Source organism: Crocodylus siamensis, chromosome 2 (assembly GCF_052110815.1).
Source record: "Crocodylus siamensis isolate JL-2025a chromosome 2, ASM5211081v1, whole genome shotgun sequence".
Lineage (NCBI taxonomy): Eukaryota > Metazoa > Chordata > Crocodylia > Crocodylidae > Crocodylus > Crocodylus siamensis.
In genome coordinates, this window is record NC_143396.1 from 140,199,644 (window position 1) to 140,216,659 (window position 17,016).

The 17,016-nt window shown below is 41.7% G+C and overlaps 1 protein-coding gene across 2 annotated transcripts in view; it reads right to left on the reverse strand.

Annotated features, from left to right (window-relative positions):
- Positions 1-290: 290 nt before the first annotated feature.
- The window catches only part of RASGEF1B (RasGEF domain family member 1B), a 41,392-nt gene continuing 24,666 nt past the window's right edge, over positions 291-17,016 (reverse strand). For both annotated transcript variants that reach the window (XM_090036921.1, XM_090036922.1), the window contains exons 7-14: positions 16,395-16,490; positions 15,384-15,486; positions 13,735-13,814; positions 12,109-12,204; positions 6,622-6,717; positions 4,561-4,684; positions 3,835-3,907; positions 291-2,572 (exon numbers count right to left, since the gene is read on the reverse strand). In XM_090036921.1, the coding sequence (XP_089893047.1) occupies positions 2,548-2,572; positions 3,835-3,907; positions 4,561-4,684; positions 6,622-6,717; positions 12,109-12,204; positions 13,735-13,814; positions 15,384-15,486; positions 16,395-16,490 (693 nt within the window). In that variant the 3' untranslated portion in view covers positions 291-2,547. The remainder of the gene's footprint in view (positions 2,573-3,834; positions 3,908-4,560; positions 4,685-6,621; positions 6,718-12,108; positions 12,205-13,734; positions 13,815-15,383; positions 15,487-16,394; positions 16,491-17,016) is intronic.

Consider the following 17,016-nt stretch of genomic DNA (forward strand, 5'->3'; position numbering starts at 1 on the left):
ACTACAGTAATGTAGGCAAAGGTGGAGGGGGAACAGGGAGGAAGTGACAAGACTCCTCCCCGTCAGGGGCTCAGCTCATTAACATCCACAGTGAGCAGCCTCCAGCTTGCCTGGGGCTATGGAATTTGCATCCACTTTCAAGCAGGAGTCCCACATGGCTGCACCTGCTGCCATGCTATCTAGCCCGTGCATCACAGCCACCTCATTAAGAAGATCTGCTCTGGTATGCACAGCCTATCCAACAGGAGCACCACACACACAGCACAACACAGAGCTCAGACAAGGCTTGCTTAATGCTATTGCCTCTTTTATTTACAAAGGCTTCATTCCAACTACATAAATGAGAGATGCATTTCTAAACCAGCCCTGCAGTCAAACTATATCACACAAGGCACAAAGGGAAGATTGTAAGCTATTTTCACAGATAAGTTATCCTGCCATTTCACCCTCTGGCTTTCTCTCAAAACTGAAACAAAAAGACAATAGTGCAGGTAGGAAGGTAGGAAGCAATTTGCCATAGAAATGGCCTTCATTGAGTACCAACCCATCGTATCACAGGAGACATCCAGTCTCTCTTCTTCCACAAGACCTCACATAGTACTTTGATATTAGTCATATAAAATGCCTCAGACATTTTAAGGTTCCCCAGAAGCCCTGACAATACTGGAAGAAGGGATGGGGAAATTCCACTGATTATTGCTGGAAACTAGATTTGCAAATTTCAGACAAGTTGAAGGAATGAGCAAAAGAAAAACAAAAAGAAAAGAACAAAACCAAACCAACCATCCAAAACACACCAAGACAGACTAAATAGGAAAGAGCCAATATTCCCTGCCTTCCACAAATCCCACTCCTCCTTTTTGCCCCTTTATTTTCAGCATTTTAAGAGCTGTCACCAGTGAAATACACCATCTAATCCTTCCAGAATACCTCCCCTTAGTAGTGAGTGTTAAATTCAGTAAAGCATACCAATTCAGGAAAACTGGTTTCAGCCCAGGCTTAAAAGATAAAACAAGTGCCTAAGTATTTCCCCGAATAAGACCAATGCACATGCTTAAATGCTGTCCTAAATCAGGGCCTATCTTATCAGTTTCAAATGGGCAGCCTGTAGACATCTGCAAATTTAGAGATGCAGTGCAACAAAAAGTCATATTTTTATTTAATTCTCTTTGTTTTAGAGCAGTGGCATGGTGTTTACAAACATGTCCCTTAATTAAGCATGTGATTTTCCATCCAGGGTGGGCTATATCTACAGTTTTTATTCACTGGGATTTTGCTAGGATAAATACAGTGGCTAAGTATTCAGAGCTACTACAGACTTATTAGATGTGTAACAAAGTGAACTATTTCACAGTCATAACAATAATAACCCATGAAGCAAAACACAAGAAAGAGATGGTTTTTGTTCACAGCTGTAGTCAAAGAGAAACCTTTTCTTTTTTGTTCTTGACATCTTACAATTTCAGTCAAACTGGATTATGTACTCCAGTTGCTAACAAAAAAAAAAAAGTGTAGAAATGACAAAATAAAAAACATACTTTATGATATTATTATTTCAACATACTCTGTGCAGTGGTTTCTCAAAATAGAGGTCTAGAAAATACAGTCACATTGTTCAACCTAATACAGAAAGTCAACTATGGAAAGTCAGAGTAACAAAAAAGGCTGTAGTAAAAATAATATAATACAAGAATGTCTGTAAAATTAGTTAGTTTTAAACAACTGAAAAAAAATCTTACTATAAGACAGTCCCAGCTACATAGTTACTGCATTTTTGTAGTAGCTGCATTTCCTACCACAGCACTGATTTTATTATTTTTTTAAATATAACTTAGAATGATAATGAGTTTGCCAACCAGCAGCACACTCAGAAATATTATGAATAAACAAACAAAATAGCTTCACCATTAACATGGTCAGGAAAAAACAAAACACAGCAGCCAGTTGCATTTTAAATTTCCCCTTATAACCACCCGTCCTCTCCCTCACACCCCATTTGTCCAGTCCTTTGCCTTCTTAGAAATGCTGAATTAGGAAGCGTTCCTGGCTATATGTTCAGCATATTAGGAATGGATATTCTTCCAACACAGATTTGGGTTCCATATGGAGGAATAGCATTTTCCTTCCATAATCCAGTACCAAATCTGGAGCATCTTAAGTAGCAGCAAGCTCCAACAAATCAAGGAGAAACAGCAAAACGAAGCAATCCATCCAGGTGTTGTGAAGTGATTTATATGAAGAGTCTAGTATCTTCGAAGGATTCTGTCACTCTTTGTCCTCAATCGATACCTAGGCCTAGCAAGTTGCAATTTAAATCTGATCTGTCAGATTTGAGAAGTTGCCCATTTTTTCTTGAGTTAGCTTGCTTTATATTTGCTGACATTATGTCCATCTCAACTCGCTGCACAGTTTCCATTATTTAAATGCCACTTAATGCACACCCTCCCCCCCGCAAACAAAAAGAACCACACACACCCAAACCAAACATGCCCTTAATAATCATCTGTGTAACACAGCAGCAGCAGGAGCAGCATCCAAACTCGCATATTATACTCTGCCCAAAAGCGCTGACCTGAAAACGAGAGAAAGGGGAAAATAAATAGAGACATTCATTAAAATGACATAGATGATTTCAGATAGGCAGCCCTGGATAATGCTACCCACAGCTTGCTGGATTCTTATCATGTGAGGTTTGAAAGATTTGCAAGACCAATCTCTCTCTAATGTTTGTTTCTGTACATAAATCAGCACAGCCTGTGCAGTGGCCACTGGTTTGCAAAGAAAATAAATTGTCTTTACAAATGGCTTCAGTTTCCTGTCAGGCTGAACTGTTACGCCTTCCATGATACACAAGAAAAGGTAATAGTGCCTACAAACAGGAACATCTGTTTATGAACAAAACTCTTATGAACGCAAAGCTGCAATATGCTTGTTAGTGTGTCCACCAGGAGGATGCTGCAGCATGTAATCACACTGGTTAGGATATTACATCCAGGGATAACATTATGCACCAAGCAGGGAACTGACACAGAGAATGTGAAGAAAACAGGATCTAATGTGCATTCGCTCTTCAGTTATCACACCTGGAAAGAGTATGGATGGACAAAGGGACAGACTAAGAGTTTAAAAAACATGCCTAGCAACTTTTCCTCTTTGCTTTCACTGCCAGGAAGAGTGAAGGAAGCTGCCAAGCAGCCCCTGTGGCTTAAGCGTGGACCTGAATTTAGCAATAACCTTTATAGGATGACAAGCTTAGCAGACACGAAGGTCCTGGGGCTCTGCATATCCTCAAGTGCTGTATTCAGTACACTTGTCACAAAATCAGCAGTAGGAGGTATATGAGATGCTCAATTTTATTTTTCAAACCTGGATGCCAAAGTAAGATGCCAAAGTAAGGTTACCTGGTTTCACAAATAGTCTGCCCCATTCCACTCCCCCCAAATCTCTCCTGAGGTTGTTGCCGAGATGCAGAAATAGGGCCAACTTGTTCAGGTGACATGTTGGGGTGGGGGAGGGGCATGGACATTAAGGGGCATTCACCATTTGTTAAAAGAGAATGAGGATTTGGAAAATTTTTATTCTAGGATGAGAGCAAGAAAGGAAGCTACCGAATTGAAGAATTCTGCATTAGTTCTGAAACCCTGAGGGCCAAGATAGACAAGAAATGGCTGTGCTAATTCTTCCATGAAACCCAGGAGCTGAATTGGGTTTAAATCTGATGCTGTGTCCCATCTGTTGAAGCATGTAGCATGCCATTTGGTTTTTAAAAACAGTCTCAGGCTAGAACTACAGCTCATTCTTGATTTATTGATGCCAGTGACCTTTGACACAAACCTTAGAGTCTTCCATCTGTCCTTTTCAATGTGATTCTCAGGCCCTTCGCTCTCATAGGAAGCCAAGTAAAGTGCTGCAATTGGAAAGAAAACAATGTCTTAGTGTTATGGGCATTTTCAAATTGTTTGCTTCCCTGAAGTGCCCCATGGCAAAATAAACTCTTCATATTGCCCATTCATCAGATTATGGCTCCACAGTTCCATGAAAAAGTAGAGTTGCTCATAATTATATCTAACCTATACTAAACAAAAACACAACAACAAAAAATGAGGGCAAAGCCTTCCCTCAGGGAATAAATAGGGGCTAGTAAAACTGAAAATACATGAGGGCAGAAGCAAAACACTTGCAAGAGAAAAGGTTTGAGTTCAGAGCAATAGTGCTGTGTGACCAAGCAGTAAAGTCCCAATTTTACTTTCTGGAAGCATCACCTGAGTTAAAGCAGTTTTACAGGCAAAACCAATACACTTTGCAATGTTTTTATGGACTACTTTCTGGATTTCAATTTTCATTTCTCAGATGCAGCTTTTCTTCAGAAATTGGGCCAAAATGTCACTTTTGAAACGGTTTGCTAAGCAAACGTATGCCCTCCTGTTTTTGTTTTTTTAATCCAAGTCATTTATTTACGCTAATTTGGGATAAAATAAGACCTAGTCTTGGAATGTGTCTAAGCAATGCCTGAACACAGGGAGACATTCAATAACAGCAGGCCTACAGTCATTTTCTTACCATCCTCGCTGAATATTGGGACAGTGAGCAAATACTGGAGAATTTTCCGATCCCTCTCAAACGGGCACTCCACCTGCTTCCAGGTCATGAATTCACTCACTTGTTTAGCCAGCTCCCAGAATTTCTGTACATGTACAGGTGAAATAAATTCAAGATGCCAAGATAAGATAGTTGCATTACAGAGAAATTGAATCTAGTATTAAGACGATGAAAATCCTCCCACAGCTTTCATTCTGTAACTGAATACAGCCAACAGAAAAAAAAAAAAACAAAAAACATCTTTCAAGGATTTCCAATCTGCATTGTCTTTTTAAGACAAACTGAATTACTTCCAAAAATTACTGACATATTTGCAGGGTAAGTTATGAATTGAAATATTTTCTGAATGGCCTAAATTTTCCATGTCAATATTTAATCAACAATGTTTTAACATTCTGAATCCAAGCGTTCTGATTTCATAGACATTAGGGCTGGAAGGGACCTCGGAAGATCATCGAGTCCAGCCCCCTGCCCAAAGGGCAGGAAGTCAGTTGGGGTCATAGGATCCCAGCAAGATAAGCATCCAATTTGCTCTTGAAGGTGTTCAATGTAGGTGCTTGAACCACCTCCGCAGGCAGACTGTTCCAGACCTTGGGGGCTCGGACAGTAAACAAGTTCTTCCTTGTGTCCAGCCTGAAATGGTCTCACAGGAGTTTGTGACCGTTTGACCTTGTCATCCCTTGGGGCGCTCTGGTGAACAAACGTTCCCCCAGATCCTGGTGGTCACCCCTGATAAACTTATAGGTGGCCATCAGATCACCCCTGAGCCTGCGCTTTTCCAGACTGAAGAGCCCCATGGCTCTCAGCCTGTCATCGTAAGGCCTGTCATCATAAGGTCCATTTTCCTGACCTCTGATCATGCGCGTGGCTCTTCTCTGGATTTATCTGACATATTCCTAAGACATGACTCAGTTTTAACAAAACAGAAAAATGCAAATCAACTCTAGTAGCAAATCAGCAGAGATCCTGGTTTTTCCCTGATAAAAAAAATTGAGAAGTCTCTGATAAAACCCTAAAAACCCATGATTAAAATTAAAGCCCCCCCCACCCCAACAGTCCCCCTGGGCCCTGCTGGTGCCCCTCACTCCCCCCACAGCAGCCCCCCTCCCAAAAAGGTAAGTGTGTGAGGAGGGGAGGGAAGGGCAGATTGAAAATGGGTGGGGGTCTGTGCCTGCTCCTAGGAGCAGGGCTGAGGGCAGCAGGGCCCCTCTATGGGCCACACACACACAAGCTGCCCGGGGGGGGGGGCACCTTACACACAGCAGCTGCCACCACCACCACCACAGCCAGGCTCCACAGGCACAGCTCTACAGCCACACGGCTCTGCAGACAAGTGGTGTGAGGCATGACAGTAGTGGCAGCTGCCACGTGCAAGCCCTTTCCCTCCCCCACCCCAATCGGCCAGCTTGTGCACAGCTCACAGAGAGGCACCACTGCCCCACACCACTTGCCTATAGAGCCGTGCGGCCGCAGAGCTGTGCCCATGGAGCCAGCTACAAGAAGGTAGCAGGGGGTGCAGTAGCAACAGCAGTGGCTGACACATGCGAGGTGTCATTTTACAACCCCCCCAAACGCTGCCGTGCCCTGTGGTTCCTTCCCATGGCCAGCTGCACAGTCCCACAGGCAAGCAGCATGGGGCACGGCAGGCAAGTAGCCATTCCAGGACAGGGTTGGGGGTTTCCCGCCCTTTTTGCAATCAACTCTTGCAGGCTGGGACTGTGCCACATGCACAGCTTTTTATAAAAGTGGAGAGTCTGCAGGTTTCTCTGCTAAAAAGTAAAAATCTGTGTTTTCTCTGATAAAAAAAAAAAAGAGGGAAATCCATGGTTTTCTCCATTTTTCTGTGGGAAATGGAAAACCCAGATCCCTGGCAATCAGTAAATACATTTATTCTGGAGCTTAATTTTGCTCTCAGTTAATTCAATGGAAGCCAAATCAATACCTGGGTTAAAAGTCTTCTGCTTACTGACTTAACATGGTGGTAATGAAAAGAATCATTATATTCTAAAATGTTCTACTTACCTCAAAATTGACATGGCCATTCGGTAAGCGATTGGCACAGCCCTCATTGAAGAAGTAAATGTCTTTGATTAAGAGACTGAAGAAAGGTATCACAATCTGAGGGGGAATAAAAAAAGAATAATTAAAATATTCCATCTATAATACTGCACAAAAGCAAGGTGATAGTCCTAGCACCATATGTGTTGAGATTTAAGTCACACAGGGTGCGTTTACACATTCATTAATATGCCATAGCTACAGCGCATTAAGTTTAGTGTTTGCATAACCAAGTACTAAATCAATGAGCAGTAACTGACACCACCGTGCAGTAGCACCAGCTTTAGTGACACTAACTTTGCAGTAGCCTAGTACTATTGCACAGTACTGTACAAGTATGGGTTTGCCCTGCACACTACTGCTCAGTAGAATTAGGCTACTGCGCAGTTCGCGTCTTGTGTAGATGCACCCAGTGAAGAAATTAAGCACTGAGCCGAAGAGCCCAAGCCTACTGTATTCCTTTCACCCTCCAGCCATAACACTTCACAATTTATTATCACTCTATTCTCACAATGTGTAATGGCTTTCTTTTGAGCAAGACATCATGCAATCTAGCTGAATCCTCTTAATTTCACTTCAGCTCCAGCTCTCAGCTGTGCCTCTGACTTCTTCCACCTTCTCAGTTTTGTAAACTCTTTCAGAATCCCTGTCATATTACTTTCTAAAACAAGGTGGCTTTCTCCTGCTACTTGTGGTGTGACCAAAGCCTGCCTAACCCATTTACTTTATCTATAGAGTTCCTCAGTGTCATGACCACATATCACAGTCTTGCAGTTTCCACAAGAAGACAATACAGGGGTTTCTTCTTGTGTGTCTGTTATCATCAGGTGTTTGGATATTAAAGCTAAAGACAACTACTATGAGGAGACTTATTCCCTCCTGGGTTTTTTTTCAATCCAAGTCATTTATTTACACATAACTGGCATACGTTCCAAGACTAGGTCTTATTTTATCTGAGCGATGCCTGAACACATGAAGACATTCAGTAACAGCAGGCCCACAGAGATTTCATAGACATTAGGGCTGGAAGAGACCTCGGGAGATCATCGAGTCCAGCCCCCTGCCCAAAGGGCAGGAAGTCAGCTGGGGTCATAGGATCCCAGCAAGATAAGCATCCAATTTACTCTTGAAGGTGTTCAATGTAGGCGCTTGAACCACCTCCGTTGGCAGACTGTTCCAGACCTTGGGGGCTCGGACAGTAAAGAAATTCTTCCTTATGTCCAGCCTGAAACAGTCTTGCAGTAGTTTGTGACCGTTCGACCTCGTCATCCCTTGGGGCGCTCTGGTGGTGAGCTGAGGAAAAAAACCCAAAACACCAACTGACAGCAATAAAGCCCAAAAGCCAAGGGCTGACAGTATTGCTATCCTTGGGGGGTTGCCTTCTGGAAGTGAGTTTGCCGAAGACTCCACTTCAATCTTCTTTAAAAAAGAAAAAAAGAAAGAAAGAAGGAGATTTCAACAATAATTTAGAAGCCCGTGTCCCACTGAAACGGAACAATCTCTCTAGAGCAATCTGTTGTTAAGATTACTGTTCCAGGGCAGCCTCAGCTCTCAGATAAGTTATTTCCCTCCTTACTTTTCCTAAACAGATCTTCTCTCTCACAACCTCCAGTTCCACACCTACATGTAGCTCTTGCTTCCTCATTAAAAGACAGTGGACATATCTACACAAGACATTTACTACAAAGCCAATTAGCTGTAAAGTAAAACATCACCATCTACATATGCTGGACTATTAGAATGAGGTAAACTAATTAAACTCTGCTGCAACGCACGTGTTGGCACCAATGAGGCTGGCTGGGCCACAAAAGATGCTTCAGTGTGGGAGCTGCCTGCCAGCTAGCCCTGCACTGAAGCACCCTTGTGCCCCAGCCAACCCCTATGCAACACACTGAACTGGGCTGGAGCAGCCCCAGGGGGGCAGGCTGAACCCTGGGGCCTCCCGCTAGCTGGGGCTGCTCCGCCCCAGCTCAACATGCTGCAGTCCCAGGCACACATGCAAATGCAGTGCCTGGGAACAATAAACTCTGGTGTAAACTGCACTGGAGTTTATTTAGCCACATTAATTGCACTTGTAGATGGACCCAGTGTCTCTTTTTTTCCCCTCTTTGATGAGCTGCGTGTGCCCTCAAAGCTCAGATGTACCAAGTTGCCTTGTATTGGTTACAAGCACAGCAGCAGTGCAACAAGCCAGAGGAATCTGTACAATCTTTCCATGGGACATCTTGGAGAACAACCACTTGCATCATGGGAATATGACCTGATGGTGCTAAGGAAGGTATCTGGGTCTTCAACTAGAGCTTCCCCAGGCAGTGTGCTATGAGTTGGGGAGGTAGGAGGGATTGAATCTCTGGAACTGAACTGCCCGAATTTGATTTTGGGAGTTTTGAAGCATTTCCAAGTTCCAGATTCAGTCGTTGAAACTTTTACTCAAATAAGGAAGTTTAAAAATTCAAGGTTGTACCACCTTGAGACAGAAGTCATGCTGGAATGTCAGAATTACTTGCGGCTTTCTGCACAGCTCTACAGATGGGTAACTAAACTCTTCTGATTCCTGAAACTCATTCGTCTCTATAACAAATGCAGCATTTTATACCTTAACATCTCATACCTCAAATGATATCCAACAGGCTCTTGGGTCTAAAAATTCATATTTTATTTTTAGGTGTAGAACACATGCATAAATGAGCACAGTTTATGGATTATCTTTATCCTGCCTTGTAATTTAAGTTATTCTATGAGCAGCAAGACTGGGTTTATTAAACCTGACATGCAGAGCCAATGTTATTGGAAGTAGATAAATTATTTAGTAGCTCGCCTCTGAGTGGATGTAGGCTAGCAAGCTATTTGGCTCCTATCCAAAGTGAATGAAATAGATGCTACAAGAAAGCCTGCATTAATACATATCCCAGCCTCTATTATTTCTCAAAACCTGGTTTATTTTAAGATGGTCGCATCTTTCTTTGCCACCATTTCTGAATAATTTTTCAGTGATTCAATTTAAATGCCCCCCACCCCTTTAAATATAAGAAGAACAAGAAAACCCCACAACTTAACCAGCACCCCACAAAGATACCTGGATTAATTTGTGGCTACTCATACTAATAAAAATTCAGGCAATTAAGGCCTCTTCAAGTTGAAATAGTAAAGACTATAGACAGAAGGGACCTCTCTTTCCTAAATCTGGATGTGCCTCTATAGTTAATAACGGTTTATCAACCATAAACACTAGTTTAACTGCTCTGCAATGTTGGTGGTTAACTTTGGCAGAGTCAAGCCCTGGAACAATAATCTTAACAGACTGCTACAGCAAAAATAAATACATGAATTAAAAAAAAGCCAATAAGTTAGTGCCACACATACATGACAGGAGGTATAAGTGTGGGATTGCACATTAGATTTCATTGTGCCTTATTACCAGGGTCCCCTTGAACTGCCAGTAAGCAAGCTCCCATGGCTGGGAGTTTCCCACTCAGTTGAGGGTCTCCTGGCCACAGGAGAACCCCATGCACCTCTGGGGCTAGAGGATCACTGCTACAGAGTGATCGCCTAGCATTTGAGGGTGCAGGAGGCAGGAGGATTTCCACTGCAGTGATCTACCTGCTCCTGGGGGTTTCCCATACCCCAGAGCCCTAAGGGTTCATGAAACCCCCAGATCCTAGGGATCACAGCTGCCCCAATCCTTAGCGCTTGCTGGGGGAGGGGGGACGGCGGTGTTCACAGGGCATGGTGCACCTCTGAGACTAGAAGCCCCATCAGCTGACAGGGCTCCCTGATGCAGGGGAGACCCTGCTACATGTGCAATTAAAACTCAATAGCAACCAGTTATAAAAAAGTTAGTACACAAAGCTGATTGGAGCTTTTTATTGTATAATAGCTACTTTGCATGTGTAGCTGGTAATTGTGCAATTAACCAGTTAATTGTGCAATGTTTGGAAGGTGTAGAGGGGCCTACTACAGTAGCACTAAGTAGAGAATGAACTTTCAGTCTGATATAAACAAACAAACAAACAGTCTTGGATCACAGATATTTAGGAAGTGAATTGAGCTTCTCTTTTCAGTGTCTTTAATTTAAAAACAAAAATGAAAACTAGACAAAACAAAAAAACACCCTTCAGCACATCTAACAGTTTATTCAGCTCCCTTTCTTTTCATCATTTTGCTCTCAACATTATTTTTAATTCGCTTTCAGTTTCACAAAAGAAACAAAGCAGCAGTGATGTAAAATTGATATTCTGTATCTATTTCAGGCAGAAGAGAGGTTCATAAGATAGGTTTACCATTAACATTTGAGCTTTTTTTTTTTTCAATTTAAGCATTCTCTCAGTGTATTTCAAAGTTGTTGTTTTTTTTAAATAAAAAGGTAAACACATCTTAGAATTAGGAGCAGCAGCTTTTGTGTTTCTTCCAACCTCTTAGCTATTCTGCCGGTCTTTATGGAAAAGACAGTTTCTCTTGGGCGTTCGTCAAGACTTGCTCTTCATTTCTTGCCTATTCAAAGATTACATTAACATCAATTTGTCTCTTTCAGTGTAAACCCCACATGTACATTGTGTCCTCCATAGGAGAAACACAAAGTTAGAACTACCTGAATGACACCTCTCTACATTGAAATACTCAAGCCATTTTCTCAGAAATCTCTGGGTTCGGACTAGTTACTTTGTCAATTTAAAAATGCCCATATTTATGCCTCCTAGTCTCCTATGGAGATGTGGGTATCAAGAAGCACTCCCACAGATCTCCTCCTCCACAGAAGCACTGAAAAATAGGCTGAAGATGAGCAACAGAAGAAGTGGGGGTGATGAGGAAACACATCACCAGGGGGATTATGCACTGGCTTCAGACTATTATGATCATAACAAGAGTCGGACCAAAAGGCATCAAGACTGAACTCCTCTGTCCACAAGCTGCATACAGTAGGAATGGTACCAGCACAAGGCTCATTATTCTGTCCCATCAGTGCTCCTCAATTCCAAAACACAGGGACAAAGGATAGCAAAGTAGTTCAGCCTCTTTCAATCCCTGGCTGTCTGTCTAGGTTGTCAACAACATGCACCATTTGTGACAGAGCTTGCACTGTAGATACCTCCTCACCAAAAGCTGGAGATAATATCCTGAATGAAGCAAATGAAGCAGTTAAGACAGCTTTTTAGTGTTAACAGCTTCCAGTCAGTGGCAAACTGTGCTTGATATTGAGTGGAAGCCAGGAAGTGAATTATTTCTCCAATCCACCTAACCCTCTGAACCTTTCCATCTGTTTCCTTGCTGGTTCATATATGCATCCAACTCAAAATTTCAAGAACACATGGAATGAACAGGGATCCAATTATTTTTAAGGAAGCCTACTGAAGTTAGTTCCCAATAGTTTTTTTAAGTGAATCAAAGACTTGCCACATAGCTTACTGAGCACATTTCACTATTGCCCATTTGCCAGGTCATTCATGACCATACCTTCTCTCTGCTACTATGAGCTGTCAAGGACCTCTGAGCAGCTCCACGAAGAGCAGTTCGGTAATTGTAGAAATTGCTAGAAGGGTCCATCTGATGCTGTAGACAGGAGAAAAACGTAAATAATGAGCTGCAGAGATGCAGTACTGTGATCTGGACAATGGTTTTCATGACAGAGAATTTTAGAGTTCAAAAGGTCTTATGTTGCAAATGGCCCTTTTTAAACAGAGCAGTTCTCTCTTTTCAGCAGGCATAAAACAAAACAAAAAAACCCCACACACTTAAAACTGCTCATGAAGAAACTCAGTGAATAAAGTCAAGTCAGGCAGCAAAAAAGCAGTTATGCATATCACCTGGACCTTCCCCTCCCCCCAAATAACAGTATTAATTCACAATCCAAGGCAAAAATTCTGCTCAAAGATGCACAAAATGGGTCTCTATTCCAGTCTTTTGCTCTTAAGTCAATAGCTAACTTACTGATGTTAACAGATGTTCCACATGCACAGAGCAGAATACTAAAACTTTCTTATGCTACAGAGGTTTAAGTGTTAAATTAAATGAGAACCACAGTAGCTACAGGATCTCTAGAGTTAACCAATAATCTATATTGGAGTGTTCAATTATGCTGAAATGTTATTATTTATCAATTACTGCCAATTAATACAAGATAAAGATAAAGCTTTAGTATAGGTACACCAAAGGTTGAAGTCCACTATGAAAAAAAGGAAGATCTAATTATTATTATGCTATTTTGATCCTGACTGTATTGCTCAGACTCCTAAAGATACTACTCACAATTTTAAAATTTCAGTTTAAAAACAAACGGGGGGTTGTTACAGTGGACAATAAGCTGTTACAAGGGAGTTATAACAGACATTAACAGCATATGGGGCTGCATTAGTAGAAGCGTTGCCAGCAGAACAAGGGAAGTAATTATTCTCCTTCATTCTGCACTGGTGAGGCCACACTGGGAGTACTGTGTCCAGTTTTGGGGCCCTCTAAGGATGTAGACAAATTGGACAGAATCCAGCAGAGGGCAATGAAACTGGGGCTTATGACTTCTGAGAAAAGTCTGATAGAACTGGGCTTCTCTTCTGGTCTACAGAAGAGAAGAGTGAGGGGGGATTTGATAGCAGCCTTGAACTACCTAAGAAGTGGTTGTAAAGAGGATGGAGCAGATGAGCACTGTTCGTGGTGGTGGCAGATGATAGAACAAGGAACAATGGTCTCAAGCTGCAGCAAGGGAAGTTTAGGTTAGCTATTAAGAGAAAAAACAAACAAACAAACAAACAAACAAACAAACCTGTCGCTAGGAGGTTGGTGAAGCACTGGAACAGATTACCTAGAGTGGTGGTAGACTCTCCATCCTTGGAGGTTTTTAAGGCCTGGCTCAACAAAACCTTGGCTGGGATGTTCTAGTTGGGGATGGTTCTGCTTTGAGCAAGGGGTTGGACTAGATAACCTCCTAAGGGCCCTTCCAACCCTAATTTTCCTATGATTCTATGAACATTGTCTGCTTCTAGTTACTGACTAGGTTTTGGAATAAAAGCTACACACAAGAAAATTTACTCAAGGACTGATTTTATCTATTGAAATTTTCACGTATGTCTAAATATCAATCTAACATACCTCCAGAATGTCAAATTTAGCCGTCTTGACTTTTGTCCAGGTTTTCTTTAGTCGAGACACAGGACTCATGTTCATACCAGCTTTGCAACAAAGGGGAAAAAACAAAATTAAATAGAACTTAACTAGCTTAAAATAAAAGAACCAAAAGTCTCCAAAGTAAAAACAAAGGAGCTGTTAACAAGACAAAGACTTCCCAGAGCTAGTCAGGAAACAAAAATTCCATTCTATTGGAAATTGGTGTTTCCAAATTTAGTTTTGAACTGATTTAGAATATTGGGAGAATTCCTCAAGAGGATATCTTGAAGAGTTTTATTTCAGTAGTGTTAAATTGGTTACATATTGTGAAGAGTCAACGAGTAGTGACAGAAAGTTGAAACTAACTAACTATTTCAACATCTTCCATTAAGAATTTTATCCAAATAAACATTTCCCAGAAACGCTTGTTTCATTGAGAAACGTTTTCTTTAAAAATAAATAAATAAATAAATGGAAGAATTTCTCCTTTTTTTTTTTTTTTTTTTTTTTTTTTACACTCCCAACGTGCACCAGGCATGACAAAAAAAACCAGCAGCAGCCATTGGTATTACATGTTATTGCTAGGTTTTCTAACCCATCTGATTCTATACTATGGGAGTCTACAAAGAGTGAACAGTGGGATCTTAAAGGGCACTTTTACACATGCTCCAGGGTTGTGGGGGCAGGCGGGGGGGGGGGGGGAGTGTGCACTTTAATTAGAGCGACTCAGAGCCACTCTAAAGTGCCGCTGCATCTCCTGTATCAGCATCCCCACACTTAAAAAAATGGTGGCAGGGCGCTAGAACTACAGCTCAAAGAAGCTTTAGTTCAAGCACTCCACCACCATTTTTAAAGCACAGGGACACTGATACACGGGACAGGAGGCTGCTGAAGCACAGCGATTGTCATGCTCCAGCAGACTCAATTTAATCAAAGTAAACAGACTTGATTTATCAAGTCTGCTATGACATGCTGGAATTCCAGCACATCAGAGCAGCCTCTGCGCTTGTGTACAAGTGCCCAAAGATTATATCAGAAAAAAGGAGAAATGAACTGGCATTTGATTAAATTTTACTCATAAATAATCATGGTCAGGACCACAACTGTGAAACGAGTGTGTTCCAAGGAATAGCATTGGGGCACCGAGCTTTCTTGAAGTGTACAAACACTAGCAGACTAAAGGTACATCTCCATGGTCACAGTCCACTGTCCTGCAGAGAAACCCTAGCTAGCAAGGATACTGGAAGCAGTGTACACACATTAGCTTGGTAAATTATCCCAGATAAAATGCCGTATTAAATTCAGCTATAACCTCCGGTACCCAAGCTACACAACACTGCATTGTGCTGTAAAGGTATATGTTAAGTCGCGTATCTTTTTCTCTCTCTTGACTTGCAATTACCTACTAAATTAGACAGTAGTCCAAACTACAGTACTGAATAGTCTTATTTAAGTATCTATTACTAAGAGATATTTAGCAACTCTCCTCACTATTTCTTTCCCTTCCTATCCAGCTGAGTACTTAAATAGTGAAAGCATTCCATATTTAAGCAAACAAAGCTATTTTTAGAGATTAAAATAAAGGAAGGGGACTAAGGAGGAGAAAGTTTCCTTCAAACCACCCAGATACTCACAAATAATTGCCATTAAGGAGTTGAAGTTGCCGATGTTAAAACACTCTCGGGCCACATCAATGAAATATTCTATCATTCTTGCTCTGTGTTTTTTCTTCACTGGCTGTAAGAGATCAGAGTGGAGGGCTATTCTTTAGCAGGAGGAAGAATGATCATGTTTTGTATCATGATATTGTAAAATATATCTCCTCTATAGTTTTTGCCATTTTATACTATACTTTACAAGCAGACCAAGCTACGAGCCTAAATCCAGGAAATTTGTGATAAGAAACAGGTGGGCTTAACAAGTTAAGGAACCACGGAAAGGGAGCACATGGAGGATGACTGGTGAGGAGCACCTATGAAGGATTCATAGACAAATATTAAGAAAGCCCATCAGTAAATACTGAATATGACAGACAGGGGTACAGCTTCTGAATCAGAACTTCCACTGCAGCTTCAGAGGGTTATGAAGAAAAGTAAAAAGGGTGGAAAAAAAGTCTGGACATGATCTATTTAGATTTAGAATCCGTCTTCTGCCACTATCCATTTGGGACAGGATACTGGGCTAGATGGACTTATGGTCTGACCCATTAAGTGACAGTGGCAGTTCTTAGTCTGACACATTACATCTATTGTGCAATTAAACTGGTTAACTGCACAATACATTTACACATGCCTCATGTGCAAAGTAATTATCACACAATAGAGATGGCCAATGAGGCACAAAGTTGCTGTTGTGGGGGGGGGGGGGGGAAGAAGGGGGGAGATGCATGAATGAAGGCAGCTACATTTTTGTAGCCGATTTCTATCAAGCTTTAATTTGAGCATGTGGCATGTCACTATTTAACAGACAATATGATTAACAGACAAAAAGGGAAATATCCTTCCAGGTGCAAAGGGTGAGCTAACAGGAGATGCAGCTGACAAAGGGAACACTGAAGGGACAGGAGTGGAGCTCCAGGACTACAGCTAAAGAGGCTTCACAACTTAAAAACAGGACCATGTGCCAGGGAAAAAGGACCAACTCACCATGCAGATTTCTGTAGCAACCAAATAACTGAGTCTGTTAAACCATTCCACATAGGCTTCCAGGTTACGGGTCTTCTTCCGATCACTGTAACAGCTCTGATGAGAGAAAAGAAAAAGTGTGTGGGGGGGGGGGGGTGGCAGCGGGAAACATACATATCACAGTTTTGTTATTTTTTCCTGCAATTTCTTTCCTGGGAAAAGACCTCTAGTATGTAACCTCACCACCTCAAGCTTTCACACACTCAAGTGGTAAGTGGTACTGACCACCTGAAAGACCAGTAAAATCAGGTCTTAAAACACAAATATGCTTTTAAGTTTTGTTGAATCAGGGCAAAAGTCCATATCAAGCCATGCCCCATCAAAACTAATAGCCCCACCGCATCCCCCCCACCTGCATCAGAAGTAAAATGGAGGCCTGATCGCTCAATGCTTATTTGGCACATTCATTCAAGTGAATAGTCCAAATTAAGCTATTATATTCTGCCTTGCAAAAACTACCCTTGCAATTTCAGATAGAATCTTATTTTCCCCTTCCTGTCTTAAGTTATTCTGTTGCATCTCGGAACAGTTCCCATAACTCGGCCCAGAACATAAGTGGTATTATCTTTACCTACAGAAAGTC